General features: G+C 43.5%; 1 protein-coding gene across 1 annotated transcript; it reads left to right on the top strand.

Annotated features, from left to right (window-relative positions):
* Positions 1-209: 209 nt before the first annotated feature.
* Positions 210-15,014, top strand: SERPINE1 (serpin family E member 1). Its single transcript, XM_040346709.1, has 9 exons — positions 210-337; positions 4,867-5,111; positions 6,078-6,323; positions 7,262-7,456; positions 7,557-7,755; positions 9,839-9,939; positions 10,062-10,148; positions 12,701-12,784; positions 14,695-15,014. Exons 1-9 carry the CDS (start codon positions 321-323, stop codon positions 14,730-14,732), a joined length of 1,212 nt encoding a protein of 403 aa, XP_040202643.1. The 5' UTR covers positions 210-320; the 3' UTR covers positions 14,733-15,014.
* The last annotated feature ends 7,450 nt before the right edge of the window (positions 15,015-22,464 follow it).

Below are 22,464 nucleotides of genomic sequence, written 5' to 3' on the forward strand. Positions count from 1 at the left end.
GACAAACTTCTCCCGATGAGGTCACTTTGGTTGACAGACGGCTAAATATGGAGAAGTGTACATTCACACACATGGTGTAGTGATTATTCACATCTGGCTGCAGACAGTGCAGGAGGCTTCCTCGTGTTGTTGGGTCACACCCCGATGATGGGAGGAGGGAGTGGTGGTGGGGGGGGGGGGATATTATGTATAAATACTTGGCCGGGACAATCCACACTGCACATCAGCCTACAGCTGGAGAAAGTACAAAGTACAACTCCGCTCATATCGCCCCGGGATCCTCCGTCTCTGGATATTACAAGTCTCTACGTTGCTACAAGATGATCATAAACATGCAGTGAGTATTCTGAAGAGGAACTTTGTTCTTTTTTTTTTATAATTTTACGCAATACTAATTTTTTAGTTATTATTATGGCTTTTACAAATTTTCATCAATTCTTTAAAACTATTGGTGGCCATACACTATACACAATCTGATTGTACAATGTCCTTTATATCTACTAAGACTAGGAGGACACATCTCAACAACCCATTTCATTTAAAATGTTTACATTTATTTTTATTTTTTTGCATTGGATGGAATATCGAAATTTAAAAGGTTCTAAATGTTCATGGAGACAGCAATACAAATAACTTTCCAAGGTTAGAATCTCTGCCCAATTTTTATTGCTGTCTCCATGAACATTTAGAACCTTTTAAATTTCGATACTATTAATGTAATACTTTGAGCATGTCAAGACTGGCTATTGTAGATAAATGGCTGTTCGGGGGGCCTGTTCTTCTAAGCAGAATGTTTTACAACGTCCCTATCTGAACATGCGTTATCCATGACACCTGGCCATTCAATTCATCCTCCAGGGAGCGCTAATAATGGAAGACTTGCACTAGGATTCTATGGTAGAACTCCAACAGGTAGGGTGGATGAATGCAAGGTCCACCTCCTCCATTCAGAGGGGTTTCCATTGATGAACACTGTATTACAACTTCTATGAATGAAGGATATGCTGATTAATGCAAGGTCCACCTCCTCCATTCATAGAAAGGTTTCCATTGATGGATGCTGTAGTACAACTTCTCTAAACGGAGGATAGGCTGATTAATGCAAGGTCCACCTCCTCCAACTATAGAAAGGTTTCCATTGATGGACACTGTATTACAACTTTTATGAATGAAGGAGAGGCTGATCAATGCAAGGTCCAGCTCCTCCATTCATAGAGAGGTTTCCATTGATGGACCCTGTAGTACAGCTTCTATGAACAGAGGACATGCTGATGTATACAAGGTCCACCTCCTTCACCCATAGAGAGGTTTCCATTGATGGACACTGTATTACATCTTCTATAAATGAAGGATAGGCTGAAAAATGCAAGGTCCAGCTCCTCCAATAATAGAGAGGTTTCCATTGATGGACACTGTATTACAACTTCTATGAATAAAGGATAGGCTGATTAATGCAAGGTCCAGCTCCTCCAATAATAGAGAGGTTTCCATTGATTGATGGACACTGTATTACAACTTCTATGAACCGAGCATAGGCTGATTAATGCAAGATCCAGCTCCTCCATTCATAAAGAGGTTTCCATTGATGGACGCTGTATTACAACTTCTATGAATGAAAAATAGGCTGATCAATGCAAGGTCCAGCTCCTCCATTAATAGAAAGGTTTCCATTGATGAACACTGTATTACAACTTCTATGCATGAAGGAGAGGCTGATCAATGCAAGGTCCAGCTCCTCCATTCATAGAGAGGTTTCCATTGATGGACCCTGTATTACAGATTCTATGAACAGAGGACACGCTGATGCATACAAGGTCCACCTCCTTCATCCATAGAGAGGTTTCCATTGATGGATGCTGTAGTACAACTTCTATGAACGGAGGATAGGCTGATCAATGCAAGGTCCACCTCCTCCATCCATAGAGAGGTTTCCATTGATGGACACTGTATTACATCTTCTATGAATGAAGAATAGGCTGATGAAATCAAGGTCCAGCTCCTCCATTAATAGAGAGGTTTCCATTGATGGACACTGTATTACATCTTCTATGAATGAAGAATAGGCTGATGAAATCAAGGTCCAGCTCCTCCATTAATAGAGAGGTTTCCATTGATGGACACTGTATTACAACTTCTATGAATGAAGGATAGGCTGATTAATGCAAGATCCAGCTCCTCCATTCATAGAAAGTTTTCCATTGATGGACACTATAGTAAAACTTCCTAACCAGCGCAGCACTGGAAGGCTACGGCTGCGGGGTGGGGGGGGGGGAGGACTTCCTATTTCAACTAAAAGAGCAGCCACTAACACAAGGGATGCTTCTCATTGAATGCAAGTACTGTAATTTATGCTGATTAACAAAAATAACCTTAGGCTTTTAAATTTAAGGCAACGTACTAAGATAAGTATTTGAGCTTCCCTTGCTTAACTCTTGGCCTTGGAACAAGCATTTGAAAGTCAAAGTGAAGTCCAAGTTCAGTCCAAGTTCCTGGGCTTCATATTTTCTTCCTGGTCAGACTCAGGAAATACTGAAGCCATTGGATCAGCATGACAGTCAGGCAACAAACATTTTCAGAAGGAGAAGTCAGCATTGCCATCCTCCATATCCTTTAACTACAAGTTTCCTTTTTTATTATTAATGCATGTATTACCTGGAATAACCCTGCGTGATTCTTCCTCAATTTCCTCCTCACCAATCTCTCCCACTCTGTTCACAAAATGTACTTTCATAAGATAGAATTAAGTTGTGGGAGGAACAAACTGTACCTGTTAGGAGCGATCTTTTGTAAACCACGCACAGGTCTAAAGCTTTTTTATCTTATTTTATTAGGTTGTTGTTGACATTTTTGTTATTATTATTTTTATTACTATTGTTATTTTAATTTTAATACTATAATGTCATTATTATTTTTTTTATAATATAATAATATTTAATTATAAAAATGTAATAATGATATTACATTGAACAAAAATATTTAATTATAAAAATGTAATAATGATATTACATTGAAATAATAAAAAAAAGTATTACTATTAATAATATTAATAGTAGTATTAGTATTAGCTATGTACAGGCTCCAGGAATGCCAGGAATTAGTATTTTCTTTTGAATATGATTACTATAATCTCATTTATCATATTTTATAATTAAAATATTTTTATATTTAATTATAATACTTTACCAATGGTAATAATAATTATATTGAAATAATAAAAACAATAACAATTATTATTATAATTATTATTATTATCTATAAACAGGTTCCACCGAAAATGGGCAGTGGCTGGGTCTGCCTATTGGGCATTTTAAGGGGTTGTAAAGGAATTTTTTTTTCCCTAAATAGCTTCCTTTACTTTAGTGCAGTCCTCCTTCACTTGCCTCATCCTTCCATTTTGCATTTAAATGTCCTTATTTCTTCTGAGAAATCCTCACTTCCTGTTCTTCGGTCTGTAACTCACCACCGTAATGCAAGGCTTTCTTCCTGGTGTGGAGAAAGCCTCTTGAGGGGGGAGGGGGCGAGCAGGCAAGTCAGGACACTCTCTACTTTGCAGATAGAGAAAGGAGCTGTGTGTTAGTGGGCGTCCTGACACTCCTGCTCGCCCCCTCCCCCCTCAAAATGCTTTCTCCACACCAGGGAGAAAGCCTTGCATTACTGTGTGTAGTTACAGACAGAAGAACAGGAAGTGAGGATTTCTCAGAAGAAATAAGGACATTTAAATGCAAAATGGAAGGATGAGGTAAGTGAAGGAGGACTGCACTAAGGTAAAGGAAGCTATTCAGGGGAATTTTTTTTTTTCTTTACAACCCCTTGAATACTTGGCCTCAATTAAGTACTATCAAGTACTGTCAGTGTTGCCCTAATGCAACCATATCAATACAAATCTGCCCTGAAAAAACTGAAAGAACTGCATTCCCTTATAAAATGTTGATGTACTGTAAGTAACGCGGATAACGAGCATTTTGAAAGACAAGCAACTTTTTTTTTTTTAATTCTGATTCAGTTTGCGAGTGTTGTCTCGCAAAACAAGCAGAATTCAAGCTAATGGGGCCTGCAGTATCGCATTTGGCCTGAGGTGCAGGGGCGCTGGAGCCGAGCAGAGCCGTTTGGAAATTCTCAGAAATACTCTGAATAACTCAGTTCCCGGGTGTTTCCAAAGGTTTACGAGGTCAGCCAAGCTGTGTTTCCGAGACTCCCTGGCACCCCCCCCCCCCATCTCTGGCCACATGCGGTATTGCACGACATTGAAGTCAATGCGGAACAAATTATTTTCGTTTCCATTGACTTCTATGGGGAAACTCGCTTTGATATGCAAGTACTGTGGATTACGAGAATTCTCCTGGAACGGATTATGCTCGTAATCCGAGGTTCCACTGTATAAGTAATAGATGTAAATATTTCTAATACTTTTTTTAATTGTTTCAAATCTGAGGACCAATTACAGGTCCAGCGCTTGTTAGTTGTGTTTGCATGCAATGTTAAAATGACCTTCACTTACACTTAGATCACATCAAGTGAACCTGAGATTTGTCCATGCAGGGCAAGGTAACAGGTAACAGGGTCACTTTAATAGCAGTTCCCATCAGACAACTTTCTTGTGGACTCACTCCCATTCCTCCCATTTGACAGTGCTGATGCTTGACGAATGGCTGCTCATGCCCACAGCACTGTCACCTGGTGAGAAGAAAATCCTCAAACGTGTCTAAGCTCAAAGTCAAAACTCTCACAGGACTTTTTCCCTTTGCTCCTAGACGCCCAAGAAAAGCAATGGGGGAGCAAAGGGAAGGCGAATATAAACTGATGGTGGGGTCGGCTTTGAAATTGATAAATTTAAGCATGTTAATGCTTATTTTTGTATTTTTACAGGCTATTGGCACTTACCTTTCTGTCATGGACAGCGGCAGCTCTACGCCCAAACACCCTGAATAAAGTGGCCCAGAGGGATGCTGGTTTTGGCCTTCGTTTGTTCCAGGAGGTTCTGCGGGAGCACAAACATAAAAATTTGGGGTTCTCACCTTATGGCGCTACCTCTGCATTGAACATCCTTCAGTCCGGGGCAGATGGGGAGACACTGGAAGAATTTCGGACAGCTCTTAATTATGGATACTCTGGTAAGCCAATGGGCATTTTTTTAGGTGAATCTCACTGTTTATAACAGACTTTCTCAACCTTTTTAATCATAGAGGAACCCTTGAAATCAATTTCAGATATTTAGAGTATCCCTGCTAAAAATTATTATCTCTTAAATAGATCATCATATTATAGATACACCACATTGGTGGTCAGTGGAAACCATACCATGTGGTCAGTGTGGTTTCCTCAAAGTTTGGTAGACAATGGAAGGAATGACCCTTACATTGGTGGTCATTGGGAAAAATTAGCCTTACACTGGTGATCAGTGGAAAGAATGACCATTACATTGGTGGTCAGGGTGGAAATAACGCTTACATTGGTAGTGAGTGGGAAGAATGACCATTACATCGGTGATCAGTGGGAAGAATGTTCCTTACATTGGTGATCAGTGGGAAGAATGACCCTTACATTGGTTATCAGTGGGAAGAATTACCCTTACACTGGCGATCAATTGGAAGAATGATCCTTACATTGGTGATCAGTGGAAAGAATCACCCTAAAATTGGTGGTCAGTGGGAAGAATGACAATTACATTGGTAATCAGTGGGAAGGATGTCCCTTACATTGGTGATGAGTGGGAAGAATGCTCCTTACATTGGTGATCACTAGAAAGAATGACCCTTACATTGATTATTAGTGGGTTGAATGTGCCTTACATTGGTGGTCAGTAGGAAGAATGACCCTTACATTGGTGGTCAGTGGGAAGAATGACCCTTACATTAGAAATTCTGTAATTCGGTGGGAAGATTGTTTCCCTTACAGACTGTTAACACGATCATTGGTGCCAGTGGTTTCTTACCTAAAAAACAAGCTGAGAAGTTCTACTGGCCCCATGCCGCTGGCTCTGTGAAGTATGATTGATGCTGGACACCTGACATTGATTTCAGTGTTGAGTTTAACTGTAAGTATGAATTCCACTTACTCTCGTATTCTTGCTCCTTTAGAAAGAACGGTGTCTACTGCTCTTCGCAAAATCCGCCATCAAATTAGCGGCTCCAATGTCTCCGGTGAACACTCCACAAGGGTGAATTTAGCTGATGGACTTTTCGTACAACGGGACCTTGACTTGACTCCAGGCTTCCTGAAAAGATTCCAGGCGATCTTCCAGCGCCATGTAGCCCAGATCAACTTTACAGACCCATTGCAAGCTAAGGATATCTTGAACAAATGGGTGGAGAACCAAACCGATGGTGAGAAGGCCGTTGAAAGCTGAGTTTAGGGTTCTGAATATTTAGGACATTGGATAATTTGACTTATTTAGAGAGTTTTTTCAGCCTATAAGATTTTGCTTTCACCATAATGACACCCAAGTCAAACTGACTATGTTGTTTTGTACCTGCAAGGAAATGTTTGATGGATGTCAAACCATGGACCCATTTGTGGTCTTTGTCTGCAATCTTAAGAGCAAACCTGTGTTTTACCTATTCAAGGCTAAGTAACAGGTTTGCTTTCATTCCCTCCCCAACATAAACACATTCTTCCTTTGCCCCCCCACTACTCTGTATGTATAGTGCAGGGAGTCAAAGTAAATACCTGGTACAGCCATGTATGGAGGAGCATGCTCCATGTGACACTGGGCCAAACAGTGCTTTCACGTAGTCGTAGGGAGTCCTTAGCCCTGTATGAGATATGACTCCAGCAACTCATAGCTTACCTAGGACCTTTCTTTCGCTCACATAGCCTGAGCAGTGGTGCAGAGGACAGAGGGTTTGCATAAGCTGCATAGACAAAGTAGAGAGTCCCTTTATTGACTTATTTTAAAGGTACAAGCTTCAGGCTGTCATCCTTATCCTTCACTAATGGTGGTGTCACTGACCTGACACAAATGTGCATACCAGGTGACTCTCAAAGAACAGTAATTAATCAAAGTGTTGGCATAGAGTGACATATATAGCATCAGGTTGGTTCACACTGCAAATGTTGGAGAACAAGTAGGGCAAAGCCAATCAGACTTCCGCAGAATCTTTCCAAGGCAATTGCAAACAGGTCCGTGGGTGTGATCTCCTTATACCTTCACTGAAAGGTACACAAGGGACATTTCAATACCTTTGAAAGTAACAGAGGATTTAATGATAACCTTTATGCTTTAGGTTTGCTTCACACTGACCAATGTCTGCTTATGTTGTAGGAATGATAAAGGACTTATTGGAAAGCAATTCCATTTCACCACTGACCCGACTGGTCTTACTCAGCGCTGTTAGTTTCAATGGAAAATGGGCCATCCCATTCCCAGAAAAGGCCACTCACAGTAGGCCATTCTACCGTTCCGATGGATCTGAGGTCCAAACCCAAATGATGGCCAATACCGCCAAGTACAACTGTAGTAAGTATTGACCAACAGGATATTTCCATTAAATTCATTACAGTAGATATTACCAGGCAGGGACTAATTTAACAGTATAATAAATTCTCTTGTCCCTTAGGTGAATTCGAAACTCCAGATGGAGAGTATTATGATGTCATTGAGCTTCCATATGAAGGGGGGGACCTCAGCATGTTGATAGCTGCGCCTTATGAGAAACGTGTACCACTGTCCGCCATCACGAACATCCTGACTCCAGAGCTCATCAACCAATGGAAAGCCAGTATGCAGAAATTAACCCGTCTCCTGGTTTTGCCTAAGTAAGGATTATCCCATGTCTTTTCATAGTCTGATCCCAATAAATTTTTACTTAAAACTGATATTTGGTGCAGCAGAGCTGAAACACAAAGTCTACATTTTAAAAGGGTCCCAGAAGGGTCACAATAGGGGGCTGTCCCAAATCTCAAATGTTTTAGCCATTCTAATTGTGTCACCATGCTAAGCTTTGCTTGGGACAGCATTCAGGACAAACTGGGAAAAACAACAATGTTCTGTTCCACCTACAGCTTGAGAATCTATTTTGTTTGGAGATGTTCTTTAAAAATAGAACTCTACTAATTTTAATTTCCATGAAAACTGAACCCAGTGCAGTTTTAGGGGTAAATGACCCAACACTTTTTGGGGCCTCAAACAGTCACATACAGGAAGAACTGAAGGAAGGTCACTTTACCCAAAAATTTAATTTTAGTCCAACTGGGAGAGCAGGAGCCCCTTAAATGTCCAAAGCAGGTGTTTAGACTTGGTCCTCAAGAGATAGAAGAAACTGCATGGAAGTTCAACACTCTAGCATCTAATAAACAATGAAACACCAATGTCCCTTTAGTTAATTATGACCAACATCTACATGTAATTACTTTCATTGTAGGGGTTGGGCACAGATGTACACCCACCATGTCCACTGATGTCCTATACACCATCTGGTGCACCTGTGCATGGTAGCCAATCAGCTTCTGACTTCAGCGTGTTCAATTAAACTTTGACAAAAAAGAAAACTGGAAGCTGATTGGTTACTATGCAGAGCTGCACCAAATTTTGCACTATCAAGTTTTAGTAAATGAACCTCAACGGGTGTCTGGACTGGGAGACCAACTAAGCTCCATATTAACAAACAAAAAATAAAAAAATAAAACAAGATTGTTAGTAGGCTGTATATGGGGATCAATACAACTCTGATGTTTTAAAATGAGTTTAGACTATAGATCTTGAAAGTCATGCCGTGTACACACGATCAGAAATTCCGACAAGAAAAGTCCAATGTGAGCTTTTTGGCGGAAATTCCGACCGTATGTATGCTCCATCTGACTTTTTCTGTCAGAATTTCAGCCAACAAAAGATAGAGAGCAGGTTCTCTATTTTTCAGACGGAAAAAGTTTCTATCGGAAAAACTGCTCTTCTGTATGAAATTCCGACGTGCAAAAAAACATGCATGCTCAGAATCAAGCCAAACTGCCTATTGAACTTCATTGATCTCGGCTCGTCGCACGTGTTGTACGTCACCGCGTTCCTGACAGTCGGAATTTCTGATAAGATTTGTGTGACCGTGTGTATGCAACACAAGTTTGAGCCAACATTCCGTCAGAAAAAAATCCACGGTTTTCTTGTCGAAATTTCCGATTGTGTGTACACGGCAGGCCCGGACTGGGACAAAAAATAGGCCCGGGCATCTTAGACTAAGTAGCCCCGGGGGGGCGTGGCGGTTAATGATGGGATGTGGGGTTCCAGCACCTTGTACCTCTGGACCCCTTTACTTTACACAGCACCCTGCACCTCTGGGACCCCTTTACATTACACAGAACCTTGCACCTCTGGACCCCTTTACATTACACAGCACTCTGCATCTCTGGCCCCCTTTACATTACACAGAACCTTGCACCTCTGGACCCCTTTACATTACACAGCACTCTGCATCTCTGGCCCCCTTTACATTACACAGAACCTTGCACCTCTGGACCCCTTTACATTACACAGCCCCCCACAGTTTGGTACACAGACACCCCCCTGCATGTTAAACTGGGGGAGACGTGACATGCGGCCCACCGGGCAAATGCCTGGTATGCCCTATGGCCAGTCTGGGCCTGGTACGCGGCATAACCCTATAGTGAGAGACAACGGAGGGTTCACTGCAGATGTTTCCTTTGGTAAATTCTAATTACCTGGTTATAGGTAGATCAGTTTTTAAACTGACCCTAACATTTTAATCTGCATGCTTGATCTGGGTCCATAAGTGCTAAAGCCAGCGCCAGCCTGCAATTAGCATTTAAGTATGGTAGATCTGCGATGGTAGCCTCGTATTTTTCTTCAAATCCTTCTGAATACGATATTAATAATCTCTCTTGTCCTCAGATTTTCTCTGGTCAGTGAGGTCAATCTGAAGACTCCTCTTGAGCGCCTCGGCATTGAAGACATGTTCTCAGAGGAAAAAGCCGACTTCAGCCGCTTGTCAAGTAAGTAACCGGAAAAATTAATTAATGGGGAAGAGCATAGCAGAGCTTGCTTCTTAGCAGTGTTGGGTTAGGAATTTGCTTCATTTTCTAATAGAACAATCTATTTTTTTTTCCCACTAAAGATGAAAGGCCACTGTATGTGTCAGAAGCATTCCAGAAAATCAAAGTTGAAGTGACGGAAAGTGGAACAAGAGCTTCAGCTGCTACAGGTAAGAGGTCAAGTCTTTACTGGTATCAAATGAGGCCATGGTCTTCATTAGAGTTACCAGCTAGTATGAGGGCTTATCTGAATATAAAGTGAATGGAATGTTTAGGCAGGCCCTCGTAGGAAGGAAATTGTACATTCCATCTGAGGGTTGTGTGGCCACCTACATCTCACCAGCATTTATAAAATGGTCCTGAATTTCAGGATATGAGAATGCAGTCTTACTGTTCACATAGCTCCCAACTGTCAGGCCCCGTACACGCGACCGAGTTTCTCGGCAGAATTCAGCCAGAAACTCGATCGAAGCTGGATTCTACCGAGAAACTCGTCGGGCCAAATAGAGAACATGTTCTCTATTTCCTCGTTGTTCAATGAGGAAAGTCGGCCCGCCGGGATCCTCGGCGGCTTCAACACTGAACTCGACGAGGAACTCGATGTGTTTGGCACGTCGAGTTCCTCGGATGTGTGAACGGGGCCTCACTGACTTGGAGGGACTGTCCCTGATTTAGAGCAATGTCATTATTTCCCCCTCATTTTGTTCTAATCTATAAAGTTGTATAAAAAATTCACTTTTTATCTTTCAAAAGGTGCTTCCCAGTGCTAAACCTTTCATCCAAATTATAAATTGCTCTATTTATACAATTTAAAAGCCAATATAAAGGAATAGTAGTGGTAAAAACAGTCCCTTGTAGATTCAATTAGCCTTTTTTTTTTAGTTCTCCTTTAAGGGGGTGTGGCGGGGGGTGTGTCCTATGCCTATATACACTTGCCAGTAGGTGTCCCTTATTCCCATCTCAAAATATTGGGAGGTATGCTGTTCCCAGCGCTGCCTCTGTATGCCAAGAGGGGAAAATTGCAGAGATCCATGTAAAATACTTTAAATACATAAAACATACTGAAATCTAACAAGATATATGGTGGTGGAGTGCTGCACCCTTTGATAGGTAGATATCAAAGTTAGTATCCAACTTTTAAAGGCAACTCTCAACTATGGTGCCCTACATAAGTGTTTCTGAACCTTGTTGAGGTCAGTGTCCAGTAAATACTTCCAAAATCTTTAATGCCCGAACAGTAAAAAATAAAGTATAGGAATACAAAATATGTATTGAAATTCTGTAAGACCCTAAAAGGGGCTGGGTGTCACGATAAGGGGATAGAAGGTCTACAGGGCGTTAGGAGATTCTGAAGACTTGGTGGTCCTGCAGGCAATGAGGTTTCTGGAGAAAGCTAGGGGCAACTGTGAGGCATGGAGGGGCTTGGGGTCTCTCCCAGGAAGCTGGGGGTTTTGTGGGAGATTGGAAGGCACTGCTGGGGGACTCGGGCACACTGTGGGACACTTTTGGGGGTACTATGGGGGACTCTGTGGGAGGGTGGCTGGGGGCACTATGGGAAGTTGGTAGGAAGTGTGGGGACTTTCTGGGGTCTGGAGGCACTGTGGGACACTGTTGGGGGTACTATGAGGGGCCAGAGGCTCTGTTTGCACTATGGGAAGTTGGCAGGAAGTGTGGGGACTCTTTGGGGCCTGGAGGCACTGTGGGACACTGTTGGGGGCACTATGAGGGGCTGGAAGCTCTGTGAGAGGGGGGCTGGGGTCACTATGGGAAGTTGTCAGGAAGTGTGGGGACTCTTTGGGGCCTGGGGGCACTGTGGGACACTGTTGTAGGCACTGTGAGGGGCTGGATTCTCTGTGGGAAGGGGGTCTGGGGGCACTATGGGAAGTTGGCAGGAAGTGTGGGGACTCTTTGGGGCCTGAGGGCACTGTGGGACACTGTTGGGGGCACTGTGAGGGGCTGGATTCTCTGTGGGAAGGGGGTCTGGGGGCACTATGGGAAGTTGGCAGGAAGTGTGGGGACTCTTTGGGGCCTGAGGGCACTGTGGGATACTGTTGGGGGCACTGTGAGGGGCTGGATTCTCTGTGGGAAGGGGGTCTGGGGGCACTATGGGAAGTTGGCAGGAAGTGTGGGGACTCTTTGGGGCCTGAGGGCACTGTGTGACACTGTTGGGGACACTATGAGGGGCTGGAGGCTCTGTAGGGGCACTATGAGAAGTTGGCAGGCAATGTGGGGACTCTTAAGGGCCTGAGGGCACTGTGAGCTATTGAAGGGCACTGTAGGCCATTATGGTTGAATGGCACTTTGGGAGTTGTGAGACACTTTGGGAGGTTAGGGGATCTGCAGCTAACTGGAGGCAGCCACGGCCCTGTTCTAGAGGGTCCTGAAGTATTCCAGAGTACAATAAAAGAATGAGAGCATCACAAAAACTTGAATGAGTCCAATGAAATATTATTTTTTCACTACAAAAGGTAAAAAAGCCGACACATTTTGTGATCTCACAACACCTTTCATCAGGGCCTGAATGCTGACTGTAAATTTTAGATGATACTGAACAATAGCTGCAAAGTCAACAGATCAATGTGACTAAGTAAATATAGCTCCTCAGTGCAGAGTGAAAAGCATCGGGTTTTAGAAGAATTAGCATATAAAACAAAAGTCATCAATATATTTGCCCTAGTAGGGCTGCACAGATATGGTTACTAATATGTCAATCTTTCCACAGCTGCGATTCTGCTGGCTCGTATGGCTCCTCTTGAAGTGATCATGGACCATCCTTTCTTGTTCCTCATCCGACACAACCCAACAGGTGAGGCATGCTCTAATTCCCATAGTAGTGTAAGTTGTATGCCCTATGAATACAGCAGTCCTCTCATTTAAAGTGGTTGTAAAGACTGAAGGTTTTTTTTACCTTACTGCATTCAGCTCTTCCCTAATACTTACCTGAGCCTTATCTCAATCCAGTGATGTGCATGAGAGCCGAGGCTCTCCCGGGTCTCTACCTCCCCATTGGCTGAGTGCCAATCACAGGCAGTGATGAGGAAGTGGGGGGGCAGGACTGAACCACACTCTGTGTGTCCCATAGACATACAGAAGCGGCCTGGGAGTAAGCAAGCTGCTTGGTCTGGGGGAAAGAGGGAGGGGCCAGAAACACTGGCGGGGGGACCCGAGAAGAGGAGGCTCAGGGCTGCTCTGTGCAAATCACTACACAAAGCAGGTAAGGAAGATGTGCTTATTATTTTAAAGAAAAAAATTGAACCTTAAAGCCCTGTACACACGATCGGATATCTGATGGAATCTAATCCGATAGATTTTTTCGTCGGATATCCGATGAAGCTGACTTTCATCAGTCTTGCCTACACACCATCAGTCAAAAATCCGTTTGTGCCAAAACGTGGTGACGTAAAACACGAGCCGAAAAAAATGAAGTTCAATGCTTTCGAGCATGTGTCGACTTGATTCTGAGCATGCGTGGATTTTTATCCGATGGAGTTCCACACAGACGATCGGATTTTTTTAGCGTTTTTTTATCCATAGGAGAAATTTAAAACATGTTCTATTTATTTATTTATTTTTAACTGATTTTAACTTGTAAACACCAAGGGCCAGATCCACATACATTTCGATCGGCGCAGCCTATCAGAGATACACTACGCCGCCATACCTTACCTGGCGTATATTCGAATCCTCAGCAAGTTCGCGCCGTAAGTTACGGCGGCATAGTGTATTTCTGGCGGCGGATTTCAAATTGGGCGGGTTGGGGGCGGGTTTCATTTAAATGAAGCGCGTCCCCGCGCCAAATGAACTGCGCATGCGTCGTCCCGAAATTTCCCGCCGTGCATTGTGCTAAATGACGTTGCTAGGACGTCATTTTTTTAACTTTTCACGGACGACTTACGCAAAAAATAAAAAAAATTCTAATTTCAACGCGGGGACGACGGCCATACTTAACATGGAAAGTCTATCTATACGCCATAAAATACCAGCTTTAACTATACGCCGGAAAAAGCCGACGTTAGAAACAGCGACGGCCGCGTGTACGTTCGTGGATCGTCGTAAATCGCTAATTTGCAAACCCGACGCGGAAAACGATGCGAACTCCACCCAGCGGGCGCCGAAGTATTGCATCTAAGATCCGAAGGCGTATGCCTGTCGGATCTTACCCAGATGCCGTCGTACCTTGGTTTGAGGATTCAAACTAAAGATACTACGCGGGAAATTTGAAAGTACGCTGGCGTATGAGTAGATACGCCGGCGTACTTCGTCTGTGGCTCTGGCCCCAAATTTCAAAACGGGGGTCAGTCTTTAAGTGGTCATTTCTCTCAAGTTGACTGTAGTAGGTGAAGTTGATTAGAGGTTTTGACAACTTCGGTGGTGAGAACTTCAAGTGTTTCAAGTTAGCTTTGGGGTTTTTACAGTCATTGTCCATAACACTAAATAAATGAAAAGTCCCCCCAAGGAGTGTTTAGGACCCTCTTGCAATGGCCCTAGCCTAGCAGAAGCTGGAACTGACATTCATAGCTCACTACAAGAGAAAAAAATATATATTCATTTATTTTTAATTTATTTTTTGTATTTTTTTATTATTATTATTATTATTATTATTATTATTATTATTATTATTTTTATTATAAAATCATTTTAGTAATAGAGTGGATGTAAAAATATGCATTGTACTTTACGACATTGAGATACAACGTCTCTTATTCTTTCTTTTAGGTACACTGCTGTTCATAGGACAAGTCATGGAGCCATGAGTCTAGTGCCATCTAGTGATGATATTCAGTACCTCACCTCCATCACCTTTTGACCAGCGATAGTGAAAAGTCGCTACGGCTGAGAGAAGCTTTGATTCTAAAGGAGCTTGAAGGACTACTAAGGGGGGAAATGTGGAGCCACGGGTAGTGTGAATGTGTGAGCTGTATGAAGTGTGTGAGCTATAAAATAAATGATTATATTTGTTAATTGAGATTTATATTGCTGAGTATGACATTTTTATACTGTTTGTATATTTAATAAATCTATTTATTTATATTTTACCTCGGCCTTGTATGTGACGTGTATTATCATCAATGGAAGGGGGAAAAAAATTGATAAACATTTTCACAACGACTGTGAAACTCAACATTGTGACCTTATAGGGGGTTTACACTTGGGGGCGCTGCTGTAACCTATGGGAATAGGCCTTTGAACCTTTCATTGCCAGGGCAGTTGTTCTGCATTTTTTGCACACATGTTTGGAAAATAACTATACTAGAAGTATAGATAAACACCGCGCTACTATAAAAAACTTATAAAATGCAGCCAACACCACGGAATGGATCAATTCCGAAAAACAAACAAAATAAAACATAAAGTGTAGCGCTAATTATAAGTGGGATAAAGGATTGGGTATATTAATAATTAACCAATCATTGAAAAGTGTCCGTATGAAACACATTAAAGTAGTCCATAAAAAACTGTGAAAAAATTAATAATAAATGAATCCTCAAAATTCAGTTCACAGTGGATAAATGTGCAAAATAAACTTCAATAAAGAAATGGTAATAAATCTTCATAGGTAAAAAAGATGTATAAATCCAGCACCGAAATGAATGGAGGCTTACCAGAAGCTGTGGACCCAGAATAGGCATATACCTAGTGGGTCATTTGCGCTTTAAAGTTGATGATACCAGCGAGGAGGTGAAGTCCAACACAGGATCAGGTGAAAGTCGGTTCAGAAGCACCTTGTATTAGGTTGTAGACTTGGGTCCATATGGAGGTTCAGACACCCAATACAACGGAAGTTAGAAAAAAGAAGGCAAAAATGCACATAGTGTAAATCCGTTTAAAAGTTTACTTGATAGCAAAATCAAAAAATGGGTTACACTCACATTTTCAGCATTGGTAACAGGCATGTAACAAAGAGCAGTATTGTCAGCAAATTCCCGACATGTTTCAATCTAAACGATCATCAAGGGGCACTTATACACCTTCCTGCCCAATTTTCAGCTTTCAGCGCTCTCACATTTTGAATGACAATTGCGCGGTCATGCAACGCTGTACCCAAACAACATTTTTATCATTTTTTTCCCCACAAATAGAGCTCTCTTTTGGTGGTATTTGATCACCTCTGGGGGTTTTTCTTCGTTTCTGTTACAAAACTTTGTAAATAAGTACGTTTTCTCCTGATGAGGCTGCACTGACTGGCACTGATGAGGCAGTACTGATTAGCACTGATGAGGTGGCACTGATAAGCAGCATGGATAGGTGACACTGATGGGCACTCATAGGCAGCACTGATAGGTGGAGCTGATGGGCACACATAGGTGGCACTGATGAGCACTTATAGGTGGCACTGGAGAACACATATAGGCGGCAATGATGGGCAGCAATGATAGATGGCACTGTTAGGCAGCACTGATCAGAGGCTCTGGCATTCAACACAGATAGGCACAGAGTGCCATCCCTAATGGGCAATGATTGCCATCCCTGGTGGGCTCTAGTGGGCTTACCTGATTGTCATGGAGGGGCATCCCTGGTGGCCATGGGTGGGCTTCCCTGGTAGTCCTGGGTGGGCATCCTTGGGGGCTGCACTGGTAATAAATCAGTGCAGACCCTTCCTGTCAGGAGAGCAGCCGGTCGCCTCTCCTCTACCGGCGTCTATCAGTGCGAGCAGTTAAAGAGTAAAGGCCGATACATGGCTTTTCTGGTTTACACTGTGATCAGCTGTGATCGGACACAGCTGATCACATGGTAAAGAGCCTCTGTCAGGCTGACACACCACACCACCGGTCGCCGCTCTGCATGACCCCATGGGCATGTGCTGGCTTGTTATCCTGCTGGATGTCATATGATGCCCAGTCAGGATGACTGAACCACCGCCCGGCCCTCATTCTGCTATAGGCTGGGCGGAAAGTGGTTAAAAAAAAAAGATGCAGAGCTCACCTGTCACCAGAGATGCAGTTTTCTACTTGCCACCAGAGATGCAGAGCTCACTTGTCACCAGAGATGCAGAGCTCACCTGTCACCAGAGATGCAGTTTCTACTTGCCACCAGAGATGCAGAGCTCACTTGTCACCAGAGATGCAGAGCTCACTTGTCATCAGAGATGCAGAGCTCACTTGTCACCAGAGATGTAGAGCTCACTTGTCACCAGAGATGCAGAGCTCACTTGTCACCAGGGATGCAGAGCTCACTTGTCACCAGAGATGTAGAGCTCACTTGTCACCAGAGATGCAGAGCTCACTTGTCATCAGGGATGAAGTTTGCTACTTGCCACCAGAGATGCAGAGCTCACTTGTCCCCACAGATGCAGAGCTCACTTGCCACCAGAGATGCAGAGCTCACTTGTCACCAAAGATGCAGAGCTCACTTGTCACCAGAGATGTAGAGCTCACTTGTCACCAGAGATGCAGAGCTCACTTGTCACCAGAGATGAAGTTTGCTACTTGCCACCAGAGATGCAGAGCTCACTTGTCACCACAGATGCAGAGCTCACTTGTCACCACAGATGCAGAGCTCACTTGCCACCAGAGATGCAGAGCTTACTTGTCACCACAGATGCAGAGCTCACTTGTCACCAGAGATGAAGTTTGCTACTTGCCACCAGAGATGCAGAGCTTATTTTGTAACCAGATGCAGCATGTTACTTGTCACCAAGATGCAGCTTGCCATCAGATTCTGAGACCTCCATGCTGCTTTACCGCCACTAGAGGTCCAGGGACGGCATTTAGATGTTGTCTCCGCCGCCATTTTTGCAAAGAGCATCTCTCATGGAGGGCCAAGGGGGAACAAACAAGAGGCGGAGTCCGGGTAGCAATGAAAGCGGCTGCCAATAGAAATGGAGCTGTCCCCCGCACCGCAGCCTGGCCCACAACCCGGGCTCCACCTCTTGTTTCTTCCCCACCTCGGCCTCAAGGAGAGCTGCTCTTCACAAAAATAGCGGCAACCCCGGATCTCTAGCGGCGGCAAGGGTCGATTTATCACAGAGCACCGGGAAAAAGCCCATTTCCCATGAATTTTCCTGGGACATGGTAAGACCAGGATTTAGATTTAGATTTACCGTGAATGTCCTGAGAAAATCTGGACTGTTGGTAAGTATGCATGCCTGAGCGGACTGGGTGAGAGCAGTCTGGGATGGATGCAGAGTGAGCCTGGGAGGACTGTGGAGTCTTAGCCAGAGGTGCTAGAGAAAGGGGCAGCTGCAGCTAGGTGGACTGGCAGTGCCTGAAGAGGTGGTGCTGGGATCAGTAGCCAGGGGAACAGCTGGGCACTAGGAATTTGCTACACAAACAAGGGGCCTGTGGTCCCTGCCTGTAAAGGGCATTTGCTATTTGTCTGATCATCAGAACAGTGCCAGCTGGTCCTGGGAGTTGTCATTCTACAATCAAGCTGTGTGCAAAAGGCAAAGGAGAAATGTATATATGGACCGTATATATAGTTGTGTCTCTGAAGAGTTCTACTGCTTTGATCCAGTGGGCATCCCATAATATCCCTATCCCTATCCAAGTTTATTCCCCTCAATAAAAAATAAAAATAAAGCACTGGACTGTTCTTCTGACTCAAGTGTGCTGTGAACATGTGGTGTGCCTGACTGTGCAGGGTGGGGGGTCCCTTTACACTTTCGGCTCCCTAGAGGTGCGGTACACAGACAAACGGTCAGCATGTGTCAGAGAGGCCATAGGAAAGAAAAAGTATTGAGACAATGGCAGTTGGCAAATGTCAAAGGAAAAAGAAAGGATTGTTAAATGACAGTTGACAAATGTAATAAAAAAGAGAAAGGATTGAGAAAATGACACTTGGAGGAAGTAATAAAAAGAGAAAGGATTGAGAAAATGACAGCTGGCAAATGTCATATGAAAAAGTAAGGATTGAGAAAATGACAGTTGACAAATGTAATAATAGAAAGAGAGAAAGTATTGAGAAAATGACAGTTGGAGAAAGTAATAAAAAGAAAAAGGATTGAGAAAATGACAGCTGGCAAATGTCATATGAAAAAGAAAGGATTGATAAAATGACAGCTGTAAAAAATCATAAGAAGAGAAAGTATTGAGAAAATGACAGTTGGCAAATGTCAAAGGAAAAAAATAGGATTGTTAAATGACAGTTGACAAATGTAATGAAAAAGAGAAAGGATTGAGAAAATGACATTTGGAAAATGTAATAAAAAAAAGACAGAAAGTATTGAGAAAATGACAGTTGGAGAAAGTAATAAAAAGAAAAAGGATTGAGAAAATGACAGCTGGCAAATGTCATATGAAAAAGAAAGGATTGAGAAAATGACAGCTGTAAAAAATCATAAAAAGAGAAAGTATTGAGAAAATGACAGTTGAGGAAGGGTGGATTCTAAATACTGAATGGTTAACAGCAGGAAAAAAAGTGACAGTTGAGGAAGGGTGGATTCTAAATACTGAATGGTTAAAGGGGTTGTAAAGGTAAAACATTTTTCCCTAAATAGCTTCCTTTACCTTAGTGCAGTCCTCCTTCACTTACCTCATCCTTCCATTTTGCTTTTAAATGTCCTTATTTCTTCTGAGAAATCCTCACTTCCTGTTCTTCTGTCTGTAACTCCACACAGTAATGCGAGGCTTTCTCCCTGGTGTGGAGTGTCGTGCTCGCCCCCTTCCTTGGACTACAGGAGAGTCAGGACTCCCACTAACACACAGCTCCTTTCTCTATCTGCAACTTGGAGAGTGTCCTGACTCTCCTGCTCGCCCCCTCAAGTCCAAGGGAGGGGGCGAGCACGACACTCCAAAATAACCTTTACAACCCATTTAACAGCAGGAAAAAAAAGTGACAGTTGAGGAAGGGTGGGTTCTAGGTACTGAATGGATAACGACAGGAAAAAAAAAGTGCATAGCAAATACCTGCAGAACATTTTTTCCAGGCTAGTTTCACTGGGAAATTCTTAATACAAATTATTGTAACTAGTGTTTTGGACAGTATTAGAATTTTGGTGAACTTTGGCTTTAGTAAACAAGTCCCATTGATTGTTGTGGGTGAGAACACACCTATACAGCTATCAGCTCTTCCTCTTTTTCAGGCACAGCTTCTGCTTAACCCTTAGGCCTCATGCCCACGGGCGTTTTTACAGCCATTTTTAGGAGCGTTTTTTTACAGCATAAAAACGCCTCTCCATGTTATTCTATGGCCTCATTCCCACAAGGAGCTGTAACTAGCATATGGGTTTTTAAGCTCCAAAAATAAACCAGGACCAGCGCGTTCTGAGGCTAAAAATGCCAGATGCCGGTAAAATAATTTTAAACATGGTTTAACGCTGTATACGGAGAATTAGGCTTCGTCAGGCGTTTCTCTGCCCCTATTCAAAATCAATGGTTCCCTATGGGAGTCCATTGATTTCAATAGAAGTCGGATTATGACGATTCCGACATGCGGTAGGACTTGTGTGCTGAGGATCTTGAAGGGGACCCCCGCCAAAATGGAAAAAAAATGGCGTGGGGTTCCCCCCAGGATGATACTAGACCCCCTGGTGGTAAGGATTTTAAGGAGAACCCCCACACCAAAAAAATGGCGTGAGGGTCCTCCCCCAAGATCCATACCAAGCCCTTATCAGAGCATGCAGCCCGGCAGGTCAGGAAAGGGGGTTGACAAGCGAGCACCCCCTCCCCCTCCTGGACCATACCAGGCCATATGCGCCCCCCTGCGCCCCCCCACCCCAAAGCACCTTGTCTCCATGTTGATGGGGAAAGGGGCCTCTCCCCGACAACCCTGGCTGGTGGTTGTTGGGCTCTGCGGGCGGGGGCTTATCGGAATCTGGAAGCCCCCTTTAACAAGAGGGCCCCCAGATCCCGACCCCCACCCTATGTGAATAAGTATGGTGTACATTGTACCCCTACCCATTCACCCATAAAAGTGTCAAAGATGAACACAGTACACAGGTTTTTAAAGGGTTTTATTAAGGCACCTCTGATGTCTCTTTTGATTTCTTCTCCCCTCTCTGGCTCTTCACCCTCCTCCGGCAATGTCTTCTCAGTGTCCATCAGTGCTGCCCATCAGTGTCCCTCAGTGCCACCTCATCAGTGCTGCCCATCAGTGTCCCTCAGTGCCACCTCATCAGTGTCCACCAGCAGAGCACTCCCGACTCTGTCCCGCACCCTCCCCTGGCCACAGACAGAAGATATAGCAGCCCCAGCGGCCGCCACGGCCATACTCCATTTGGCCGCTCAGGCTGCTCTGTCTTCTGTCTGTGGCTGAGTGACAGGCCCAGCTAGGAGATCACCTGGGGCTCGCGGGTGTCCGTGAGCCCGCAGTCAAATGCGGGAGACTGCCGCAACTCGAGGGAGACTTGAGGTGTCTGAGGTTGGGGGCACATCCAGGATAACATGACTCAGAGGAAGTGGGCTGAAAGATGCCAGCCCTCAGACACGACTGAGGACATCTAGAGACAGAAAAAAGTACTGTGGGGGAAATCTCTAATATTGCAGCAAAATCAGTTTTTTGACCACTTTCCGACGTATATACAGTATACATTGTGGTTTTCAAGTGGTTTACCGGGATTATGGCTGAAAATATCAGCCAAAACCCCGGTATCGTTTCTTGCCCCTGGCGGTTGAACTGCTGGAGCGCTTTCTGAAGCAGAGGGAGGAGACGCCCCCTCCAGCCCCTCGCTGGTGTTTCTCGGGCTTACCGTTTCCGGCCTGAGAAGCTATGATTAAAGAGTAGATCCTCTTTGATCACCTGTATGGCCTTGGAGGACCGGAGTGATGTCATGATATCACTTGTGATCCAAGCTGGAAGTAAATCTTTTTATTTTATTGAAAGCAAAAAAATTTACTTTTTGTAAAAGTAATACAAAAAAAATGGGACAGTGTAAAAATAAAAAATTTGGAAATTCGAAAATTAAAAAATTCGAAAATTAAAAAATTCGAAAATTAAAAAATTCGAAATTTCGAAAAGAGATTCGAAATTGCAAAATTCGAAAATCAAAAATTCAAGAATGGGAATTTTCAAATTTCTGAATTTTCGAATTTCCCAAATTTCCGAAAAAAGAAAAAAGACGAATATAACGAAAAAAACTAATTTTTCAAATTTCCGAAAGAAGCAAAAAAAACTAATTAAACAAAACGAAAAAAAAAAGAATTTTTCGAATTTCCCAAATTTCCAAAAAAAAGCAAAGAAACAAATAAAACGAAAACGTAAAAAAAACAAATCTTTCGGCAGTGTACATGTCTACCGCAAACATCTGAGTGAGAGCGATAATTCTAGAGCAAGACCTCCTCTGTAACTCTAAACAGGTAACCTGTAAAGGCGTTTAACCACTTCCAGGCCGCCCGCCGTCGTTATACATTGTCTGTTCGACGTTGAATACCTTTGTTATGGCAACGGATAGCTGCCATAACCCTGGTATTTTTAAGAACTGTGGGTGGTCAGCTTTCAGATAAAGATGGTTTTCGCAGTGGATTTGCCACGCGATCATTTTTATCGAAGGAGGGAGAGGTGCCCACCCCCCTCCCGCCGCTTACCAGAGCCATTGTAGCGGCGGAGACG

The sequence above is a fragment of the Rana temporaria genome, chromosome 3 (assembly GCF_905171775.1).
Source record: "Rana temporaria chromosome 3, aRanTem1.1, whole genome shotgun sequence".
In the NCBI taxonomy this organism is placed as follows: domain Eukaryota; kingdom Metazoa; phylum Chordata; class Amphibia; order Anura; family Ranidae; genus Rana; species Rana temporaria.